General features: G+C 49.8%; 12 protein-coding genes across 12 annotated transcripts; 3 read left to right on the top strand and 9 right to left on the bottom strand.

Annotated features, from left to right (window-relative positions):
• Positions 1-220: 220 nt before the first annotated feature.
• On the bottom strand, positions 221-592 carry N7457_008955 (uncharacterized protein; the record flags this gene model as incomplete). Its single annotated transcript, XM_057179998.1, has 1 exon — positions 221-592. One exon carries the CDS (start codon positions 590-592, stop codon positions 221-223), a length of 372 nt encoding a protein of 123 aa, XP_057028384.1.
• Positions 593-1,882: 1,290 nt separating this feature from the next.
• N7457_008956 (PQ-loop repeat-containing protein) lies at positions 1,883-2,887 on the top strand (the record flags this gene model as incomplete). Its single annotated transcript, XM_057179999.1, has 5 exons — positions 1,883-1,927; positions 1,980-1,997; positions 2,051-2,254; positions 2,310-2,583; positions 2,640-2,887. The coding sequence occupies 5 exons, from the start codon at positions 1,883-1,885 to the stop codon at positions 2,885-2,887; spliced, it is 789 nt and encodes a 262-aa protein (XP_057028385.1).
• A 465-nt stretch (positions 2,888-3,352) lies between these two features.
• N7457_008957 (uncharacterized protein) lies at positions 3,353-4,440 on the bottom strand (the record flags this gene model as incomplete). The annotated part of the gene is made up of 3 exons (XM_057180000.1): positions 3,353-3,500; positions 3,583-4,050; positions 4,118-4,440. The coding sequence occupies 3 exons, from the start codon at positions 4,438-4,440 to the stop codon at positions 3,353-3,355; spliced, it is 939 nt and encodes a 312-aa protein (XP_057028386.1).
• A 541-nt stretch (positions 4,441-4,981) lies between these two features.
• N7457_008958 (aminoglycoside phosphotransferase family protein) lies at positions 4,982-5,743 on the bottom strand (the record flags this gene model as incomplete). Its single annotated transcript, XM_057180001.1, has 2 exons — positions 4,982-5,667; positions 5,725-5,743. The coding sequence occupies 2 exons, from the start codon at positions 5,741-5,743 to the stop codon at positions 4,982-4,984; spliced, it is 705 nt and encodes a 234-aa protein (XP_057028387.1).
• Positions 5,744-6,107: 364 nt separating this feature from the next.
• On the bottom strand, positions 6,108-7,553 carry N7457_008959 (putative ribosome associated DnaJ chaperone Zuotin; the record flags this gene model as incomplete). The annotated part of the gene is made up of 3 exons (XM_057180002.1): positions 6,108-7,151; positions 7,202-7,342; positions 7,401-7,553. 3 exons carry the CDS (start codon positions 7,551-7,553, stop codon positions 6,108-6,110), a joined length of 1,338 nt encoding a protein of 445 aa, XP_057028388.1.
• A 399-nt stretch (positions 7,554-7,952) lies between these two features.
• N7457_008960 (LYR motif-containing protein) lies at positions 7,953-8,445 on the top strand (the record flags this gene model as incomplete). The annotated part of the gene is made up of 3 exons (XM_057180003.1): positions 7,953-8,028; positions 8,088-8,264; positions 8,351-8,445. 3 exons carry the CDS (start codon positions 7,953-7,955, stop codon positions 8,443-8,445), a joined length of 348 nt encoding a protein of 115 aa, XP_057028389.1.
• Positions 8,446-8,787: 342 nt separating this feature from the next.
• Positions 8,788-9,992, bottom strand: slt11 (Pre-mRNA-splicing factor ECM2; the record flags this gene model as incomplete). Its single annotated transcript, XM_057180004.1, has 2 exons — positions 8,788-9,798; positions 9,855-9,992. The coding sequence occupies 2 exons, from the start codon at positions 9,990-9,992 to the stop codon at positions 8,788-8,790; spliced, it is 1,149 nt and encodes a 382-aa protein (XP_057028390.1).
• A 502-nt stretch (positions 9,993-10,494) lies between these two features.
• On the top strand, positions 10,495-11,743 carry erg6 (sterol 24-C-methyltransferase; the record flags this gene model as incomplete). The annotated part of the gene is made up of 3 exons (XM_057180005.1): positions 10,495-10,698; positions 10,755-10,789; positions 10,849-11,743. 3 exons carry the CDS (start codon positions 10,495-10,497, stop codon positions 11,741-11,743), a joined length of 1,134 nt encoding a protein of 377 aa, XP_057028391.1.
• A 422-nt stretch (positions 11,744-12,165) lies between these two features.
• On the bottom strand, positions 12,166-14,238 carry N7457_008963 (ankyrin repeat domain-containing protein; the record flags this gene model as incomplete). Its single annotated transcript, XM_057180006.1, has 1 exon — positions 12,166-14,238. One exon carries the CDS (start codon positions 14,236-14,238, stop codon positions 12,166-12,168), a length of 2,073 nt encoding a protein of 690 aa, XP_057028392.1.
• A 950-nt stretch (positions 14,239-15,188) lies between these two features.
• Positions 15,189-17,511, bottom strand: N7457_008964 (Zn(II)2Cys6 transcription factor; the record flags this gene model as incomplete). Its single annotated transcript, XM_057180007.1, has 3 exons — positions 15,189-15,253; positions 15,311-17,369; positions 17,428-17,511. The coding sequence occupies 3 exons, from the start codon at positions 17,509-17,511 to the stop codon at positions 15,189-15,191; spliced, it is 2,208 nt and encodes a 735-aa protein (XP_057028393.1).
• A 308-nt stretch (positions 17,512-17,819) lies between these two features.
• N7457_008965 (fungal specific transcription factor domain-containing protein) lies at positions 17,820-19,611 on the bottom strand (the record flags this gene model as incomplete). Its single annotated transcript, XM_057180008.1, has 3 exons — positions 17,820-18,866; positions 18,941-19,452; positions 19,521-19,611. The coding sequence occupies 3 exons, from the start codon at positions 19,609-19,611 to the stop codon at positions 17,820-17,822; spliced, it is 1,650 nt and encodes a 549-aa protein (XP_057028394.1).
• Positions 19,612-20,294: 683 nt separating this feature from the next.
• Positions 20,295-21,099, bottom strand: N7457_008966 (putative short chain dehydrogenase/reductase; the record flags this gene model as incomplete). Its single annotated transcript, XM_057180009.1, has 2 exons — positions 20,295-21,010; positions 21,069-21,099. 2 exons carry the CDS (start codon positions 21,097-21,099, stop codon positions 20,295-20,297), a joined length of 747 nt encoding a protein of 248 aa, XP_057028395.1.
• Between the last annotated feature and the right edge of the window lie 1,119 nt (positions 21,100-22,218).

The following is a 22,218-nucleotide window of genomic DNA, read 5'->3' on the forward strand; positions in this document are numbered from 1 at the left end:
TATATTCCCATGACGGACGTTATAGGCTATCGAACACCAAAGATTGACAATCGTAAACTCATCTCATTTATTCTAGGGGTATCATTACAAAGTCTATATAAGATATTCAGTCCCACCCCGCGATCCCAATCAATCCCGCGGTGGGCTTATCCAAAAAGAAAAAAGGTGCGCATGAGATCCGGAAACCCCGAGACCCTCGACAAAGAAAAGAAATTGGGGTTCACTCGCAGGTGACCTGGTATGAACCGTAGCGACGTCTTGCCTCAGACTTGCGACAAGTGTGCACGGCCGTGATTTGATCCGCGACATCGGACAGCTCGTTCCCGTCGCACATGGTGTTGTCGAAGAATTCAATTTGACAGCCCTGGGCGACGGAGTTCAGGGTGTAGGCCGAGGCGACGCTGTGGAGATCGGCCCGACAGCCTGTACTGCCGGATCCGGCATGGGAGTCACCGAGGGTTCCGTTGCAGGACGGCGACGGGAAGAGAGTAAAGGACCACTGCACGTCGCGGCTCATGAGAGGGAACGCGGAGGAGAGATTGAAGAAGAGAGTCGCGGCCAAGAGACAGGCGTGAAGAGGGGTAGAGAACATGGTGTGGTGTTTGATGTCTTGGTCTGTTGGTCTCTTGGGCACAGATATAGATGTGTAGGTGTGGTTGCCGGTCTATGTAGACAATCCCCGGTAAAGTGAAGAGCACAGAAAGAAAGGACAGTCCGGGCCCGGGTCTCTGGGGGTTCTTAAAAAGAAGAAAAGAAGAAAAGAAAAAAAAACGCCAACAGGGGTCCAATTTAATGTCCAGACCCACTGCAATAGATTCGTTTTCAGGAGATGCGATTGCCAAGCATATTATTGCTGCACATACGGCGTGCACTACGTAGGCTTCTTGGCGCTGCTCTCTTAGGCCTCCAGGGCTGCGCATGTCTTATGAGTTCGCGCTGATGGTGTGCCAGTCTCAAGGCTCGACGGGCTTCCATTCCTGATGATATCATCCCGCGACGATCAGTTAGACTTGTTCGGGGAAGTGGGGGGTGCTGGCGTCTCATGCACACGCGTACTCCGTACTCCGTGCATGTCTACGAGGCAATTCGCCAGTTCGTCGCTATTTTCGGTGACCGTGGCGAACCTCGTGGGCCGGATGTATGAAAATCAGGTGGTTGGTCAGAAAATATCCCCGTACCCATGCGCTCGCAGCTGGAGAATAAGGCAAGCAGAACGCGAATATCTTTTTTTAGGATCGGCGGCGTCATCGCTCTTCGATGTGGTCTGTTCGGCATCGTTTGATGGAGGTTTCATGCCCCGATGTTTCATATACAACGTATACCATGAGATATATGGCAATTTCGAATATATCACGAGCACTTGCGACTGAGCCATCCATCGCACCACTGGAGTTCACGGTATCTTTTTCTACGGTAACCGGGTTTGAATTCCGATCTGCATGGCTGCTCTAGTTCTCCGTCCTAGTCCAGCCACCAATTTTGACCGGCCGCACCAGGTGAAAGGTTGCGTCTTCATTGGATCGGCCCTTATCTTTTATATTGGCTGCTGTCATATATACATTCCAAGGTTATGCACATTGGAGTGATACCTGGAACTTGGTTCCTCGGTGAGAGATCGTTAGACCCCATGTCTCCCCTACACCATAACGTTCATTCCTAATTGCTGCATGTTCGCTATACTCCGTAGATCATCCCCAACCAAATTATACCCTTTCCCGGCTTTCTGTATTATCTCCGACTTGACAATGTAGCCTTTAGACCCTTTGGCCGGCGTAGAAGCACCCGATTGTGGCGTTGAAGGCTTACCCTTTGGTGGCGTTGCACCAATGAGGAGTCTGGAAACGAGTGTCTTATCAGATCTCACTCCTCCAAACATCCGCAAATGGAGAACCGAGTCGCAGAGAATGTTCTCGGTACCCTAGGTGCAGTGAGTCTACGTAGTCATCGCTCTTATTCGTTTCAGAACTAACCGTCTCTAGGTGTGCTGGTCTATCCAAGTACGCGGTCGCGTTAGACCCTTTCTCCCCCCCAAAGCTAACCCATTCTCTAGTTACTTCCTCAAATAATCATCAATTACAGAAGACATGATACCGAAGGACTACAAGGCTCGATGATGCTCTTATGGGCCGTCGCAGGGGTTCCTCTCGGCGTTTACAACATCGTAGAAGAATTCAACATTGCTCTGAGGATCCAGCCCCAAATCCTGACTACGCTCAGCCTCCTCACTTGGGCGCAATGTCTATACTATGGGAAGGTATACATTCATCTATTCTCGTACATACGGTTTCCCCATACTCACCCAGACATAGAAATACCGAATCACGAAATGCTGTATTGCAGTCACGTCACTTCTTCTGCTATTGGGGGGCATCGAAGCTGGTCTGATATTTGCCTTGCGCGCTGCCAAAAACCGTGGGCTGGAATGGCCTCTCATCCTGATGGCAGTCTTGAGCGCTTGTCTGCTTGCAGCGGGTGTGCTCAGACATTACTGGGATATCTATGTTCACCGAACTGTCCGTGGAATCAGTTTCATTTTTGTCGGGATTGATGCTGCGGGGGACTTGTTTTCTCTGGTTTCGGTTTGTAAGTCGATTGGTTCGATTCGAATGAGAATTGATCCAAGTCTAACATACGAGCAGTGTTTGGGTCAACTATCGATGTCCTGGGGATAGTCATCTATGGGACTGAATTGACCCTTTGGGTGGGCATATTCATTTGCGGCGGGGTCTTTAACCTTCGGCCTTGGATAAAGGAGCGATCTAAGCAGCAGGAGGTTAATCCATCGGAACCCTTGTCTTTGCATCCAATGCCATCGTCGACTTCGGTCTTTAGGACCGCATCTGGATCTCAGGTCGTGCAGAGGAGGCCATGGGATAGTCCATCATGAATGAGTAACATATTGTTTGCCACAAATATTAGATTAGATTAGAACTGCACATTTAGATCATTAGCAAACATTCTCAACCGCTGGGAATACATGATCACTCCTGATGAATATATATTTATCGAATTATGGACCTCCTTCTAGCATCGTCGTTATGGTATATTTGTCTTCGTCTCAATTGCCCTCATTACAGCTAGTCTAGGGCTAGAGCTCTCAGGCCAAGCTAATATTGCAATACATCAGACTCGGAACTTGCTGGTTGAGCCATTTTGGTTGGTAAGCCCTCATACAGCATCTACAGAAAGGAGGAGTATATCACAGATCCGAGTAATTGATAGAATGAATCTGGCTATACCTACATGCAATACTTACATCAAGTGAATTGGAATACAAAGATCGTTCATAATTGTCCGTTTAGTTATACTTTATATGTCCGCGATCAAGCATCTTGAACCAATCTACACTTATTCACAATTTCGCCTTGCTCGCCTTCGGGCGTCTCCCAATATCAACATCAGACCACCATGGGAAGCTCGGCGGTGCATCCCCCTCAAGCGTAGCCTTGAAGTTAGGCTTCCGTTTCTCGAAGAAGGCTGTAATGCCTTCCATTGAGTCCCTAGAACACTGTTAGCATTGTTCTCTGACACCAATAATTTGCCATAGACCGTTGATAAAACAGCGAGAGGGGAAAAACATACTTTCCACTGAACATATGATACAGCACCGCCGAATCAACAAGATGAGTCTCCTCCGCACTCCCCGGGTTTCTCCACATGAGCTCCCGCGAAAGATACGACGCCATAGGGCTAACATTCTCCGCGATTTCCGTCGCAAGCTCGAGCGCACGCGCGACCACCTGACTAGATTCGGGATATGTTTCCTGGAACAAGTTCCCAAAATGCGGCGAGGTAGGCGAGAAGGTACCGCCCGTTGTGAGTAAGTAAAGAGCATTGGAATAGCCGATCAACCGCGGGAGGAAGAACGAAGAGCTAGACTCCATCGTCAGACCCCGTCGGGGAAAGACAAATCCGTACTTGGCTTTCTGGCAGCCAATGCGTATGGCGGCCGGCAAACTCATTGTCATGCCCAGGCCAACGGCGGAACCCTGCATCGCCGCTATAGTAGGCTTGCGACAGCGGTGGATGGCTAAGGCGAGACGGCCACCGCTATGCGGTTATATCGGTGTTAGCGGAATGTGTACCATGGCCACAGGATGGACGTTGTTCATCTTACCTATCACGGTGATCCTTGTTTCTCTCTTTCTCTATTCCGCTGAATCCTCGCTCTAGATCTGCGCCGGCGCAGAACATCTTGCCGGCACCGGTGAGCACGATGACTTTGACTCGCTCGTCGACATCGAACATGGGGTAGATCTTCTCGAAGACATGCATCATCTCCAGAGTGAATGAGTTGTGCTTTTGTGGCCGGTTCAGAGTTACCACAACGACTGGGGTAGCGTCGGGAGCCCCGGCGGGGTGATGAGATACATTGACATCGGTCAATGAAAGAGTCTCGTAAGACTTGGGGATATCGATGGTATCGGGGTCAAAAATCATGATAACTGTAGTACGACTAGATGTAAGTTGGATTCAATTTCCTTGGGATACACTCGCAACTTATATACGTACATATCAGTCCATACTTCGGCTGTCACAGAGATGCGATCACTAATCGTGAGCCAGATATAATTTCGGCCGCGGTTTGTATATTAATTGCGTGGAGTGATGATTATATTATCTCGGGGCATATCGAGAAGTAGAAACGACATGTGCTTTGCACAGTCTAGATTTCACTCACCTCCTCGATATACAGCCGAGGGTGTGCTACCACATTCGGTGGTGTTACCAGTGCTTCACGATAAATTGATTTCTCTTCTAGGCCATAAAAAGCATCTAGGCGAACTCGAGGTGCATTGAAATCTTGCATACAGGCTAGGGTCCGGAGTCTTTTAACGGTATTCAATCTAGCGTTGTTTCGTACTATACATATCTCTTCCCTATCTTCTGGTCGGAGAGATAAAAAATGATGATGAACTAAAAGTAAGGAGCTCATGATTCAATCGCCTCTATCAAGCCGTTCGCCTAATGCACATCTACTTCATCGTGACATATGTCGAGCAAAGGCTACAGCCATATACTCCGTCGCATGATCCGGCGGAAAGATCGCCGACAAATAAGCAGTCCAACCAGGAACATCGTTGCAGAAGGTATACGCCCTCACAGTTTCCCACCACTCCGGATGCCAGCCTGCAAACTCCCAGTCTAAAATGGCTGTGACATGACCATGGTCGTCAACCAGAATATTTCTCGGTGCCAAATCACCATGCGTGAAAACCATACGGCCCCCTAACCGTTTAGCGGGTATATAATCTCGCTCCGAACCAGGAACTGATGTCGCCATTCGGGAAAGCAGATATTCATCAAAGGAAGCTGGATGTCGCATATATATCTTCCCGTCGCCCGAAGATCCCAGATATTCGGGACTCAGTGCTCGGAGTTGAGATATATACCCATGCAGCTCCTGCGCGACCAACATCTTCTGCGATGGGATCATACTAGGCCAAGCATCTTGCAGCGTTTGACCTTCGATATAGTCCATCGAAATAGACTTGATGTTGTCATCGTGGGTCTGGATCTCATGAATGCGGGGAATCGGAATGGTTGTGCTTTCGGCGATATAACGCATATTCTCAGCCTCAAGCTCTATGTCTTCCGAGGGTCCATATTTAAGCAGCTTGTCTTTGGCGATCCGTATAATCCTACGTGTACTGAATTCTCGCTGATCTAGGTCGTCCCATTAGTCATTGAGATAAAACCACCCGGGACTCTACACATACTGACCTTCGCTGGAAAGACTCATTTTGCTGATGAGGGCTCCTTTCGAGACCCTTCACGCGAAATATAAGCTCAGCAGCATATACGAGTTACGAGGCAACGAGGCGCTGTTCGGTCCACGACCAATCACGTGGTTGGAGGTGTCAGATATGCAGTTGGCTGAATACAGTAAGTCTATGTGCTTACCTACATGTAGGTATGTAGGTAGTCTTGGAGCCTCGAAGAACATGGCCCTTTCGGATGAATGGGACAGGACAGGAAGTACGAATATGTGACAGTACGCTGCGTTGAAGTAAGAGCACCATGCATTTTTCTACTCTATGTGGCGTAAATAGTCATGATTGGGGAAAACCTAGGCTGTCATCCATCTATCTCGTAAACAAGAAGATTTAGGCGAAGACCTTAGCCTCACCGGCCTTAAGCTTGCCAGCATCGACAAGGCGCTGAGCCTCACCAGTCCAGGCAGTCTTAACGGCAGCACCGTCGGTGCCGGCGAGGGTGAGCTTCTCAGCCAGAGCGGCGAGCTCATCAACGTCGATCTTGCTCATGATGAGGTCGACGTCAGTGAGGACACCGTCGATCTCAGCAGCGGTGGGCTCGGCGGCGGCGAAGTAGTTAACCTCCTTGACGGATCCCTTGAGGATACGCTTGTTCTTCTTGGAAGCGTTCTTGGCAGCCTCCTTAGCCTTCTTGCTCTTCTCACGGTCAGCCTTGGCAGCCTCCTCAGCGTCCTTCTTAGCCTGCTCAGCAGCGGCCTTGGCCTGCTCCTTCTCCTCCTTCAGGCGGCGCATCTCCTCTTCCTTGGCAAGACGCTTAGCGTCCTTGCCGGCGCGAGCCTGCTGGCGGAACTTCTTGATACGCTCATCGGAAGCGAGACACTCGTCAACGAGCTCACGGAGACGGACGGTATCCTCAGTCTTGCGCTTGCGGCGAGCGTTGGCGTTCTTCTTCTCGACGTGACGCTTCTGGTCACGGCTCTCACCATCATCGGGGACATCCTCATCGAGGTACTCGAAGGTCCTCCAGCTGTCAACGTTGTACCAGAAGTTGTAGAAGGCCTCAACGTGCTCCTGGGTGCTGTTCTCGTCTCCGAGTGTGGGGACAGGCTGCTTGTTGGAGAAGCGACCCTCGGCAACGAAGACGGGGCCCCAGGCCTTGTAGAATTTGCTGCCAGAGAGCTTCTTGGTGGGGGACTCAACCTCGGCGTGCTCATCAACGGAATCGAACTGGCGACGGCGGGTGGGATCCAAAAGCAGATCGGTGGCCTTCTGGATACACTTGAAGAAGCTGTCGTTCTCATCGCTCTTGCCCTGGGCGGCCTTCTTATCGGGGTGGTGACGCAGAACCTTCTTGCGGTGAGCCCGCTTGATCTGCTCGGGGGTTGCGCGCCAGCGGTACTTGCTCAGACCCAGAACGGCGTAGTGATCTTGGCCCTACTGAGAGTTAGAAAAGAATCAATCGAGAGAAATTCAAGAGCACTGACTTTCCAGTCCTTAGCCTCACGGGCGAGCATCATAGGATCCTCATCCTCGGAGATATCATCGTCTTCCTCGACCTCGGTCTTCTTGACGCTGTTCTGAGCCTGCAGGCGCTCATCCTCAGAGAAAGTACGGTTGTGACGGGACTAAATGTTTGTTAATTCTGAGGAAACAACAAAGTCAAGATGAAATTGTAGAACTTACTCGGCGAGCGTGAGCCAGGAAGTGCGGGCCAACGGGCTCCACGTTGCGCTTGGTGGCACCGGACAAAGCACCGACGATCTTGAAATCCTTCTCACCAGCCCATCCCTGAGGCAGGGCGGGGAGGGAAATGTTAACAACCTGAGCAGCAGCCATTGTATAATGGTATTGGTGATGGTACCAAGTTGTGTGTGGGGAGCGTCGGGTCCCGCGATGGATTTTTTTGCATACCTTTTTTTCTGCCTCGAATACCCGCCCCTTCAGCCAATCACCGGTTAGATGTTCTGGAGATTCTGGCCGGGTAATGGCGCCAGGTCTCGTTCCTTCGATTCACCTTCTTGTACATCAATTTCTTTTTGGTTTGATTGCTTCATATCGTTGCTCGAACGATTGAATCCCAAGAACTTGCTACTGGTCTTCTACAATATCACTCAGAAAATTATCGCGCCTCCCCATCCGTGCCGATTATCCTCAACGACAATTTGCAACCCGTGCTATTCAATCTGTCCATAAATACCTTCGTCCATAATCTTCTCAGTGAGATCTTGTTTCAATATGGCCAGCTCCACTGCTCCTGCCGCTCTTAGCGCCTACCGCCAACTTCTCCGGGCTACTCGCCTTGTTTTCCACAGTTAGTTTGACAAAGATCCAATAAGGCGTGTGCTTCCCTCATACTGATATCTCCCATAGATGATCTCCCAGTCCTCATTGCTGCTCGTCAAGAAGCTCGTCAGAATTTTGAGAAGAACCGTCGCACTGCCATTGATACCGGCATGCAAATTAACCATGCGGTTGAGGTTGCACATATCCTGCGCCACAACATCGTCCAGGGCTCAAGGGCTCAAGGAGATGAGGCTGCCAAGTGGGGTATGTATTCTACATCAACATTGCAATGTTGTCATATGGCTTGATGCCGATATGGACCATTTATTGACGAGAGTTTGTCTCTATAGAGCTCAATATTCACGACCAGATCGAACGCGGTGATAATGACTCCATCAAAGTCGGCAATGAGAATGTGAAGATCCACAAGGCTTGCTCCTCATGAGGTGCTTTGCCTATCGTGATGCTCAGTTGAACCTGGGCGAACCCTCCGAGTCCATTCAAAGTCTAACAACAACCAATGAAAACGACGTCAAAGCCAGACTGCGAGAGTCCTCATGTCAAACCGACGGCATACGGGACAGTACATAAGCTACGACAGTGACCGGACATGTATTATAAGATACCCGACTCTTTTATTCAGTGGCGTCTCTGGGGTATGTTCGATTGAAGTACATAGATCTGCGAAGAATAAAACCCAATCCGTGATAACGCCCGCTCCGAACCCTAAGTTACATGCAACCTTGAATTGATTTAATGATATCGCGCAATTTTTGGCAAGTTTTGTTCAATCGCCATTCATGCTGGCGTACTGAACCTCACCCGATCCGGGCGGTGGTGCAACAACATGAGATTGAGCCTTTTCCTGGGGAGCGCCCTCGGTGGAAGTGATAGCTCGGCGATCCGCTTGCTTTCCTTTGCCAACTGATCCCACAGCCTGGCGACCTTCGCGGGCATTCTTCATTCTCTCCTCGCGATCCAGGTTGTCTAAGGGCTTAGGCTTTCCCCAGCGGACACGCAGGGGGCAACCCTGGAGGATGGCCTTGCCTTGGCAATGGTGAGCGGCAGTCTCAGCGTCCGCGCGGTTGACGTAGTTGATAAAAGCACAGTGAGAGCGGTGAGAGCAAATCAGCGACCGGAGCTGACCGAATTCGCTGAAGAATGTGCGGAGGGCATGTTCAGGGAGATCGTCTTCGACACCTGTAACGAACAACGAAGTGACGTTGGGATCCGCTGGGGGAAGAATATCTGCAGCCGAGGGCGGCAACTGGGTAGTGCTGGGGAATGGGCGACCACCACGACCACCACCGCGTCCACCACGGCCGGGAAGAGCCTTTCCGGCACGGCTTTCACCTGTGCGAATCGGACCGGGTCCATTTCCATAGCGGCTGCTTGTGCGCGGTTGGTCGTTCGCTGTAGATTGCTCTGCTTCATCCCCCTCAGCAGGAGCTTCAATTCGTCGGGGCTTGCGGTAATATGGTTCGCTGTTCGCAAGACGGCGCAACAGCTCGCGAGCCTTGTCATCTGTCTTTTCGTATTCCTCGATTGCGCCACGGCCTTCCTCGATCTCCTTCTCGTTATTCTGTGCGTAGTACTCGCGGTTGATCGAGCTTTCCGGTCCTGGGGCGACCATCTTAAGAGCAGCATCACGGACGACGATGGGCAGACCGAACGATAGATCCAACATGCAGCATTGGCAGCAGTTCTTCAGGCGCGCGCATGTGAGACAGATGATGGATCGCTTTTGGCGGGAGGTTCGATCGGCCTTCCAACGGAATATGGTGAAGGGGCGCGTGCACTAAGTAGTTAGTATTCGATTGAACACAAAGGCTCGAGGGAGCAAAAAAGACTCACAATCTTGCATTCTGCGCCATGGTCTTCTTTGATCATCTGCACGTATGGATTCTCGGGAAGACAGTTCTCACAGACAGATGGGAAGTCTGTCGACTCCCAGCCGGAGCGGTTCAGATCATGCTTAATTTGAGGAGGCATGACGGCAAAGTATGGGGTTGATCCAAGAAGTCAGACCTGGGAGCTCGGATTATCAAGATCGATAGAAGTGGCGTGTGGCTGTGGCTGGTGCATATCACGTGCCCTGGGATCAGGTCACCACCGGGGCGTCCATCGTCCGACTCAGCCACAACCCGGAAGTTGGGTGTCCCGCCGAAAAAAAGAGTGTGGCCACTCTCCAGTCCGCCCCCCCAGAGGCCACCAAGGCTCGGTCTAGTCGCTCGCGGAACCCCCTGATTGGCTCTCCACGTCGCATTGTCAAAAAGTTGCTTGGGAGTCGACTCTTATTTATTTCCCCTTTCTTCTACTTCTCCAGTCGCAATCCATTCTCTTAACGTGTGCTCCTCTTGCTTCACTTCTTTTGTGGTATTTCCCGTTCAATTGGTATACCTGGTCGTTTCTTTCTCAAATAATTGGAAATTGACGCTTTTTCGCCCCCTTCTACAATCTACCCCTTTTTAATCTTTACGACTCATCCTTCAACATGGCCCCCTCTGCATTGGAACGTGAGGACAAGGAGCGTGATGCTGCCTTCAACAAGGCTTTGCACGGCAAGTCAGCCAAGGCCCAGGGTGGTCTGTCTGCTATGCGCGGCAAGGACGCCGCCGCTCAGAAGGCTGCCATCGACGAGTACTTCAAGCACTGGGACAACCAGGCTGCTGCCGATGAGACCCCCGAGATCCGTGAGGTATGGTAGTGTACACTCAGCTTAATTGGATCTTATTGCTAACAGTCCCATGATAGGCTCGCAAGGCTGAATACGCTACCTTGACCCGACAGTACGTCCTAAAACAAACCTCGTTGATTCACGCTCCTTGTACTAACAATCTATTTGCAGCTACTACAACCTGGCAACCGATTTCTACGAGTACGGATGGGGATCCTCTTTCCACTTCTGCCGCTTCGCCTACGGTGAGCCTTTCCACCAGGCCATTGCCCGCCACGAGCACTACCTTGCCCTCCAGGCTGGTATCACAGAGAACATGAAGGTTCTGGATGTCGGCTGTGGTGTCGGTGGCCCTGCTCGTGAGATGGTCAAGTTCACTGGCGCTCACGTCACCGGTCTGAACAACAACGATTACCAGATCGACCGTGCCACCCACTACGCCCACAAGCAGGGTCTCTCCGACAAGATGGCCTTCGTCAAGGGCGATTTCATGCAGATGAACTTCCCCGATAACAGCTTCGATGCTGTCTACGCCATTGAGGCCACCGTCCACGCCCCCGAGCTTGTCGGTGTCTACAGCGAGATTTTCCGTGTCCTGAAGCCCGGCGGTACCTTCGCTGTGTACGAGTGGCTCATGACTGATGACTACAACAACGACGACCCCGAGCACCGTCGCATTCGCCTTGGTATCGAACAGGGTGACGGTATCTCCAACATGGTGCGCATCTCCGAAGGTATCAAAGCCATGAAGGATGCTGGCTTCGATCTCAAGCACCACGAGGATCTGGCTGCTCGTCCCGACCCCATTCCCTGGTACTACCCGCTGGCGGGCTCCTTCAAGCACATGGGTTCGGCTTGGGATTTCTTCACCATCGCTCGCATGACCTGGTGGGGACGTGGTATTGCCCACCGCTTTGTCGGTGCTGGTGAGTCCATCGGTCTCTTCCCCAAGGGTTCCCAGAAGACCGCCGACAGCCTGGCCTTGGCTGGTGACTGTCTGGTTGAGGGTGCTCAGAAGAACCTCTTCACTCCCATGTACCTCATGGTTGGCAAGAAGCCTGAGTAAATGTTGAACGGTGTTTCTGGTCTTTCTGTGTAAAAAATATTACCCCTGGCGTGCACTTCCATCTCTGCTGCCCCTCATCTTTGCCTTTTTTTCGCCCTCTTAACGTTACCCTCCGCATGTCACCAGGGAATACCCTTGGCTCAAACCCGACCCACCATCGGATGTAGAGAACGAGCCGCGTGCCGCTTTCTCCTGATTCATGGCGTCCATTAATTTTTTTTTTCTCTTCTCTTGTTTCTTTTACCTGTCAAGATAACTATGTAATAGTCATTGAGTCAAGAATAACGAGCAAAGGATTGGTATTGTTATATGTTGGTCTTTGTGTCCAAGTATTTACAGCGTGCATCGTGTTAGAGCTCAAAATGGTACTTGACTCTTGTGTTTGCCCAATCCAATCGGGCACTAGGAGGTGGAAGAACCCTCTATGGGTCATCGGAAAAGAGACTTGAGGAATATTCCACCCCGTCATACTGTGAGTCTTTCGAGATCGGAGAGAAGTCTCCAGGAGTATCAGCATCAGGTAGCTGCCTGGCGCCATGTGCACAAAGCAATTCTACTACAGCCGTGAGATTCTGATGAGAAGCCCACCAAAGAAGTGAACGTGATGACTGTCGTGAAGTGCCCCCAACTGTGATATTGGGATCTGCTCCACGTCGAAGCAGTAATTCCGCCACTTCAACATTCCCCTTCCAGACAGCCACATGTAGAGGTTTCTGGGCCCCGACAGATTCATTCACATCAAAGCCCTTATCAATCATCTTCTCTATGAACGAACATCTCATAGACTTGGTCGCTTTAACCAATGACGTCTCCGTCTTCCAATATGGGGCATGAGGATCCGCACCATGGTCAAGCAAGAGCTCAGCCGTTTCATAACGTCTCGCCTTCATAGCCTTGGCCAGAGGCGAGAGTGGTTTCCCACGGTGGTGAGTTTTCGAGCCATCAAAATTTCGTCCATAGTCATTAGGATCGGCACCATGCTCAAGCAGAATCTTGGTCGTATTGTAGTCGTGCGCCGGTATGGACCAGAACAGAACTGATTGATTCCTCGTTGCTAGCTTCGGGTCTGCCCCGTGCTCAAGAAGCAGTTGCACAAGACTGTACCTCTTCTCAAGCCTATACGTTGCCCGAACCGCGAGCCATAGTGGAGTGATCCCATGCGTTGGGTCAACATAGTTGGGGTCAGCACCATGCTCCAGCAACAATGACAGGACCTCATTGCCGGGAGAGTGCAAAGTACGTCTTGCACGTTCTGCGCTGGGGGCAAAGAAATTGAAATCGTCAACAGCGCGGAGCAGGGGTGTTTGCATGATGCCTGATCGAGGGCCGGTTTCATTGACATTGGCACCTTCATCCAAAAGCAACATCATGATATCCGTAGACCGAAACATAGTTGCGAGATAGAGTGGATTTCGCTTTTGGGAGTTTTTCACGTTGATGTCAGCGCCCAGTGCTAAGATGCTTTGTATAGATACAGAGTTCCCCCGCTCTATTATTGCAAGACACAGTGGTGTGTTCCCTCCACGGAATCGTGTATCGATATTAATACCTCGTTGAACCACTTCCCTAAGCAAGGATGAGCAGCCAGTAGCGGCTGCCAGATAAAGAAGCATATGGCCGTACTTCTCCATGATGGAAGGATCTTCCAGTGCCATAGTCAGCCTGGGAAGATCGGAAACTAGAGCTCTGGCAGGTTTGGAGGCACATCGGCAGAAACCACTCTGTTTCAGGATGTCACTGCGACTTAGCAAGAACATGGCACACTCCATGTGACCGTTGGCCACTGTCGCTGGCACAATCAATGCTATCCTGTGCATGTATTGCTTGCAAGAGAGATCCTGATAATCTCCTACAGAAAGTGTGTAATCAACGCAGTCAAGATGTCCATTCTCGGCAGCTAAGCGGAGAGTGGCTTTATATCTTGTATCGTCATTATCGACCAACTCGTCTCTAGGTCTTGTAAAGTGATTTTCCCACTTGATCGTTGGACGGAGACCCCTTCTTACAAGGTCTTTCATCAAATCTAAATGACCAAACCTTGCGGCTTGACTGAGCAGCTGGGCGTCACATCTAGTGTCGACACAGTTCTTGTGAATATCGGCACCAGATTGAATAAGTGAATCCACCATAGAGATCTGTCCTCCCTGAACCGCCCAGCAGAGTGGGACATGGGAAATTCCACAGTCACGAGTAGAAAAGGCAACACTTGGTATTGTGTCTGGCGCGCTTGTTGCCAGAGACTTCTGGACGACTGTCTCGTGGCCATGAAAGGCGCCGAACGCCAATGATGTCTGGCCACCATGTTGTAAATTGAAATTGTACAGACGAATTTCCAGCTGAGCATAGAACCATTTGTTTGTCTGTGAAAGTGTGTTCAAGTCTTTCTGAGTTGCCAGAAAAATGTCCTTATTGCCGGGTTCCGTTTCGAAATGGGAGAAAAGGCCGTCGATTATAAGCATCACAATCTCCAGAGGCAGATCGAGGAGAGAAGTCATATTGCGAAGTGAGCCCTCTGTAGAGGTATGGATATAGAGCTGTGGATCTGCTTCCAAATAGAGATCGCTCAAGATTGACTTCAAGATTGACTGAAGAATCTCGAGCGAGCACAGGCTGTACCAGTGAGGCTGAAACTTGGGCTGACAGACATGGGGCCAATGGGGCCAGTGCCCCCAGCGATGCTGATCCTCGCCTGGTATCCACTGAGACCACAGCGTTAGTGCATTCGGCATTACTAGGCTGTGTATTGTATATAGAATGCATTGAAAGGGTGACTTTGTTGGACGAGCAGGCGAAATGGTCGATGCTTTGTGAGAGCTGCCATAAGACAGCCTGAAGGCGCACGTAAATGGCGACTGTAGCCGGTTATCTCCTTCCCTTTTCCCTTTTCCTCCTCTAGGCTCATTGCCGGTTATTTGTATATTGTGGGGTCTAAATATGCCTGATATATAACTCGTCTTGCAGCTCAGAGCTCTAGTATAAAGAATATGTCTTCAGTTATCTTTGTAGTCTGATCGATTCCTCATCATTCTAGATCCTAGAGGTGTAGCATCTCAATTATATCACTCAGAGGATAGATGGCTGGTTATGAATATCAACGGCAATGTCCTCTTTTAGTTATCACGTTGTAGCATTTCTTTAATGAATTCTCCCTCCTAGTCTGTAAGTGATGTTTGACTCTGACGATAAAGAAACCAATCTCAAATTCTCGACCATTCTATATAGTAAGTATGCCTAGTCTATTAGTCTTCAGGCCACCCTTTCTCAAACGCTCAAACATCTTCTATGAAGAGGCGTCATTCTATCATGACCCAACGAAGCACCCAAGAAAGCATATCATCCTGACTCTATTGCATACTAATTTCACTTCTCTCCATGGTCTTTCTAGGCAATTCCTTTATACTCGTAGTAGCCCTCCTGGTGCTCGTGGCCCTCAACTCTGGAGAGATCAGGAAACTGTACGCCCCCAATTCCATGCACTATTCTGATCATCAGGTAACAGATTGAACATGACTACCAAAATGTTAGTGAGAAAAGACAACGGCTGGACCCAATCTCAGCTCTACTCACGCTCACCAAAGGCACCAAACGTGTCGTCGAGTTGCTCAAATATATTGGCAGAGGGGTATCCAGATGATTCAATGCGTGCTTGGGCTGAGTGGCCGCTTACACTATTCTGCTGATATATTGACTCGGATATGGTTGGCAGCTGCTGATACGTTGTTCCTCCAGAGCTATCGTGAAAGATCTCTCGGGAGGACGATGAGTATGCTGAGCCAGGGTCTTTCTGGGCTGGTTGTGGACTCGGAACGGTACTATTCTCAGACATCCTAGGACATCCTGGCTCTAGTCCCCCTCTCAAGGCACTAGACATTTCTCGCTCGATAGTCACTTTCAGTAACTCTGTCAAAAGCTGCGCTGTTTGCGTTGCGATACGATTGTGAGGTCCCAAAGCTACACTGGCGTGAATGATCCGCATGATTCCAGCCTTAGATTCATGCGCGACTGCAGTGAAAGGCTGACTCGTTGGTGGAATGCAAAGAATGACGCCCGCAGTAAATTGATGTAGGGAAGCAAATGATTCCGCGAAATGATGCTTGAAGCGGAGGACTGGAATGCGAGATATCCGTAGTGCGGCTGCAGTAGCCACTTTCAATGACTGATGGATTGCGTGGACGACTGAGCGCGAGCAGGAACTGGTAATCTTTTGTTCGAGCAAAGGCCTATGGGCTTGTATCAAAGCTCCATCATATGTCAACTGGAGAGACGCCGCCTGTAAGATGATCGTTTCTGCTTGGTCTTTTGTACGTTGAGGCAATCCTTCGAGCTGCTGTTGAAATCTCTCTAGACGATCATCACTGCTCCAAAACTCGAAATCAAAGAGCCGAGGAACTCTTCTGCGCCATGATATCAATTTTTCCTCTGAATCTTGAGCGGCCTCTACAATAGCCAGAAGATCCTCTTCTATTGTTTCTTTCCTCAGGCGTAGACGTCGAAATCGGGAGAGAATATGTCGAATGATGTCGTAAATATCATATTTCATAGCAAAGAATCCGGCTGTTGTTGTTGGATTTCCGTCGCCCGATATCCATTCATTTTCCAGAAGAAGGGGATCAATTGTTATATCATCCATATCTCTGAGTGCATGCAACGCCACGAGACCAGTGTCAATCGAGGGAGGGCGTCCATAGATACCAGATCCAAACGTATCGCTAACAATAGCATGATTCCAACAGCGAGAGCGAATCTCATTGACAACCGGACTTGCATATTGAGCCGATTTCGTATAAAGATCAAGAGCATAGGCTGACCTCACAGCCATACCAGAAATAGTCCAGGCAAGGCTTGGTGAGTTATGATAAAGATAATAAGAGGCCATCAAGAAGCAGACCTGGACAGCCTCGATCCGACAATCGATGGAGATATCGAGCAGATTCCTCCTAACCTCGTTAATCAAGCCTTGCTTTAATTTCTTCCCGTCGATAGCGTGTTCCCGCAGCAGTTCATGTCCGGGCCATTCTTCATCTGGTAACGCAGAATGCAACCCGATCATAGCTACTGCCAGGACAGCCATGGTAGGACTGAGATCCTGGCGTCTCCATGACTTCTGAGAGATTATCCTGCGCGCAGTCTGGCGAAATGTAGGTTCGTGGAATATGATGATAAACCATTGCATTCGGTCGAAGTAGGCGTCGATCAAGGCTGACATCACGGCCTCAGGAGGAAGCTCTACCTCCATCAAATGCCATAATGAGTTGTCCAACATGGGATCCCCTGTATCGCCAGGAACGGAAGCACCTGTCAAAGTCCGACCAGCCTCTTCCTCGTTGAAGACTCGTCTAGCGAAATCAATCGCGGAAACATCTGCACCAAATTGCAGCTCGTTTGGAGGCCGTTCTGGGTAGAACGACGGATTCTCCGTCGCATCGGATAGTTCGGCCCCCCCAATATCATGACAAAAGTTGAAATGCCTCTGTACTGCTGGCGCAATGGCTTTGTGTATCCCAAGAGGCTTGGAAATGTCTTTAGCCTGTGGATTTCGCCTACGTGTCCCCCTCGCTGTGCGCTGAGACGTCTCACATTCATGGCCAGCACGGGTGCAAAGTACACAAGGCCGAGAGCTGTCGCACTTTACACATTTCTATCAGTCCTATGATTTGAATCCCGACTGAAGGTGATTCACCTACCTTCAGTTTCTGGCGTCGACATCTGTCACATGCCCGCAACGTGCGGGGTGGCTTTTGAGTGATCCCAGGGGGCGCTTGATCCATTGCTACCCTTAGTCACTAGTACTCGGGCCCGGGCGTCACCTTTGAGACGGAAATCCGAGATTTTCCAAAATCTTTGCGGGATTTGCGTTAAAGCTGGGGACCCCGCAAACTGGTCGGGACGATGACCGAGCCGCGGCCCAAGGAATCCACCCGGCCTGGGTCTATTTTATAGGGGGTTCAGCTTGTGATTGTGACGGCCTTTCCTCTTAAATTTAAAGCGAGACGCTGGAAACAGTTTGAACATTGCTTCTTGATTTTCTTCCATTCTGTCTGTACGCTCAAATGACTAAATTCTATCCATTATATATCTAGGTTGCGACCAAACCCAGAAGATGCCCACGAGCACTCTGTGCCTGTGAAAGGACAATTTCAGCCGCAGGATATGTTTGCAATAAATGACCAGCGGCTTCCTCACAGGCATACAAGTTTAACATGGCCTGCATTCTCACAATGTCATCCGCAACCATAAGATCTGGAAGACTTGCTTGAAGAATGATAATCAGAATCGTGATTGTGGATCCTGGAAGAAAATGGAGCATGCTACAATCATGCAACTCGTTGAGAGTCTCGTTGACTCGAGAAGTCAAGCCTCTCATTTCTGGCATAATGGTCGTCCGAAGATTATCCCCACCATGTGATGCGGCTTGGTAGAGGATGGACATTGCAGTTAAATGGAGAAGGTACAAAAAGGCCTGATGAACGAGAAGAACTGTCTCCGGAGAGTCGGAGTGGCAACCATGCAAAAGCGACGGAGAAAAGTAATGCGCTGGGGCAGGAAGGTTCTGAATCCACGTTTTCAGAAGCTGCTCGCATCCAGTTATGGTGACCTGGGATATGTCTGATTTGGGAACGACGGAATATTGACAGTCTCCTGATGGTGATGGTGACCATGCTTCTTGATACAGATGCTCTAGGATGACGCCCAGACAGTGGGCAAGCTTGATGTGTTGGATGAACAGGAGCATCATTCGCTCTTGATTTTCCCAGTTGAGCATCGCGGAGGTTTCTCCTAGCATTGCCAGCACGAGGTCATGGAATAACTCAGAGGAATAGTAGCTCGTGGATTCTAATAGAGACATTGTGGTATCGCTGTTCGGGATTCGAAGTGGCCGACGGAAGCCGAGGGAGAGAATGCGGTCGCGCACATAGAGACACCACCACAGCCTGTGCTTGTGAGAGAAGCTCCCAGTCTCTAAACTCTGGAGAAGACCGACTCGCTCTGCTGTTGAGTAGGCGATATCGAACCAATATGTTGGGCCTTTGTGACCAACTCCACTTCCATGCCACTGCATCATGAGCAGCAATGCTTGGATTTGAATATAAGCGTCAGGCTCAGTTTCAAATTCATAGAGAAGCTAAATGGAATGAATTTAGTTCGAATTCTTCCATGGGTCGACTCTCGACTATGTTCCTTCAGAGCATCTCTCACCTTAGCTCGCCCAAATAGCGTGCTTCGCAGCGCTTTCCGTGATGAGAATCCAGCTCTTTTGGCACTTTCCTGCTCAATAAATGCACTGCCAGCCAACATCACCGCTTGATAAAGAAGCGGGCTGGCGAATCGAGATTCATCCTCAACCATAACACTCGTCAAAAACCATTGCAGATCAATCACGGGTAGAAGAGGGTGAACATATTTGATATAGGCCCCGATTAACTCATCCCGAAGGTCCATAGGCACAAGCTGAAGAGCCCCCTTCAATTGTAGATACTCCTCAGTTTCTTGTGAGACATTGTTAAAACCAGTCTGAAAAGTTCTGTTTAGTTGCAAAGGGTGATTTTGCTCTCCTAGATATATGTCCGGATTTCGGGGCGAGAACAGCTCATTTATCGTCGCCAGATAACTGTCTAATGGGTATGTCTGGGGTACATTATGCGTGCGAGTCATATGCGGTTGGTCGGATATCGGCTTACTCCCTGACGCGATGAACTGCGCAAAAGGATCTACCAATGTCAGCAACTAACTATGCAGAGATCGGGGAAATATGCTTAGCGTATAGTTCATGTCGTACCTAGATCTTGCACACCCCTGTCTAACCGATCTACATCCTCGGCATTAGAGAAGGCCTCCAGAAGACCACTAACAGAGGATGCTAGATCCATCGGCACGGACTCCGATTGCTTCCTTGATTTGCTACTAGATAGATTAGCGTTGGATCGATCTTTGCCGGTAGTTCTCCTCACGTAATTGAATGGCAAAGGGAATTAACTCTTTGGCACCTTGATAAGCAAGAAACTCGGTTTGGCACCTGCGACCAGTAAGATGGTTTCACTGGGCTTAATCGTCTGTCACTCGACGCAGGCTTGTGATGCGCAAAGAGTCAGTCGTTCTCTGAGATGTCACAACGTGTCTTTCTTTACAGATGACTGCTCCACCCCTGTGTTGGAGAAACACCCTCAATATGAACGAAGAGAAGAGACACGAGGGATCCCCGTAAACTCCGCCATGGAGGAATCCGGCATCCACATGCTTCCCCGCATGTAGGAGGCGTTCAAAGGAACATATCCAGTGCTCATTGGCTGTTGGGGCTGCTCCTGTTCGAGTGCAGACTCTGAGCCACGGAGAGAATTGCGGTGAGTGGACGACTATCTTCCACCGGACAAAAGGACAACTTCCACCGGAGATTAGGAGGCCAATCATATCGTCCACACAATTTGATATTCAGTTACCTCAGAACTGCCGTCTTATACGGTGTATAATTGTTTCATTCTAAGCACAGAATAACATCCCTTGAATCCATATACCCGAGGCTGCCAACTCCCCTTTCTCAAATAGTTCATCCCATCTACCAAGGATATACACCATCCTTGTGAATAAACCCACCAACCTCCCCATCCCTCTCCCCAAGCACAATGCCCAAAATCCCCTTCCCAGACTCCAATGGATCCCCAGCCAATCCCTCTGCACTAACCGCAGCCTCATCCGTGCCTCTCAGATTCGATCTCACAAGCCCAGGACAAAACGCAAATACCCGCACACCGCGACTCTGCAACTGCTTATGTAGCTGGATAGTCAACATATTCAATGCAGCCTTACTCATGCGGTACTCAACCCAGTCAACCCCATAAGCGGTATGACTCGGGTCACTCGCCAAATCCGTCGACCCTACATAACTAGAAATCTGGATGAGATAAGGTTTCTCTGATTTGAGAAGCAGCGGGACAAAAGCCTCCGAGACGAGCATTGCGCCGGTGACGTTCGTCGAGAAAATTTGAGTCAAGCGGCTGCGTCCGTTGAGAGCGGGTGCGGTTACGGCCGCGTTGCTGATTAGCACGTCGAGGCGGTTGAATTCCTGGTTTACGCTGTCTACCGCTCGGGCTATCGAGGTGTCGTCCTCGACGTCGAGTTGAAGGAGGGAAAGGGTGCCTTTGGGATTGTGGCTTTGGAGCTCGGAGAGGGCCTTTTGGCCCTTTTCCAGGTCGCGACAGCCCATTATGACATGGTGGTTTGGGTGTTCGGCCAGGACTTGGGTGGTCGCATAGCCGACACCTGAATTGGCGCCTTGATGGAGTGAGTTAGTTTCTCGGTTGATCGATTATAATTTTGGCTGGTGGAGTACCTGTGATCAGAATGATAGTCTGTTGAGACATCTTGTCTTGTTGCAGTTGAAGAATATTGTAGATGGAATTGAGTTATAGTGGACGAAGTCGAGGTCTTATATAGGCCTCACGGCGTTAAGTAGATATACGCGATTCGCAATACGCATCCCATAAGCTTGACATGATTCTTCACCTTTACTACCCTTGGAGGTATTCTTCGCTCATGGACTTAGTGAGATCCGGTATAGATCGGATATAAGAGCCCAATCACCGTGAGAGCGCGGCGTTAAAGCCGAAGACCGGAGACCGATAATTGGTTACAAGCCCAGTCGAATGGGATCGTGCATTGAGCCAATCCCGGACGACCTAAGATGAATTTGTCACCTACCTATTTAGATCAGGTGGCGGGACTTTAGAACGATGCACACTGTCAGCCCCGGAGGTCTCACGACGAAAGGTACTAAATGCATGTGGGTTGTCGGGATCGGCATCCACACCACGTAATACCATACACAAACGTAATGAAGCTGAATAACGTAGGTCAGACCCTACCGAGAAATCTTGTATTTCCGAAAATAGATAAGGAATGCGCACGTCAAGGTCACAACGCCCCGTTACTTGCATCTGGTATATTTGGCAGATGATGTCATGTCGATCGCCCTGCATAGTCGACCCAACCGCCCATGCGTCATGTTCCAGGTCAATCAGGGATCAGCCAATCACTAGCAAGGATTCGAACAAAGTTACATTGCAGGCTAAGCTTTTTGGGACGTCGGATCCGTTCCAAGGGTGTCTGGAGTTGTACCTGGTACAAAGTCCGAACGGTTACAGCGGTGGAGCCGCAAACTACCTAGGTACTAGCATCTAGGTGTTCATGTAGCCGTAAGGATCAGGATTGAAAATTTTCATATTGGGCTTTCATATTCCACTTCATATCAGGTTGTAAGACTAGAAAATGATAACTCAATACATCGCCAATGGAGGTATCACCGCTGTGCAATTCATACACATAAAAAAAGGAGCGAAAAATAGACAGAGACAGAGAGTGGGTGTGAAGGATAGGATATGGTAATATAAGGAAGGTAAGGTGTAAAGAAATATAGACATGACGAGCATCACTTTTGCGGAACCTTTTGATGAAACCAGGAAGAAATGCAGATCGATAGTTAT

Source organism: Penicillium paradoxum (genome assembly GCF_028828445.1).
Source record: "Penicillium paradoxum strain IBT 22861 chromosome Unknown utg000007l_segment0_segment0, whole genome shotgun sequence".
NCBI classification, from domain to species: Eukaryota; Fungi; Ascomycota; class Eurotiomycetes; order Eurotiales; family Aspergillaceae; genus Penicillium; species Penicillium paradoxum.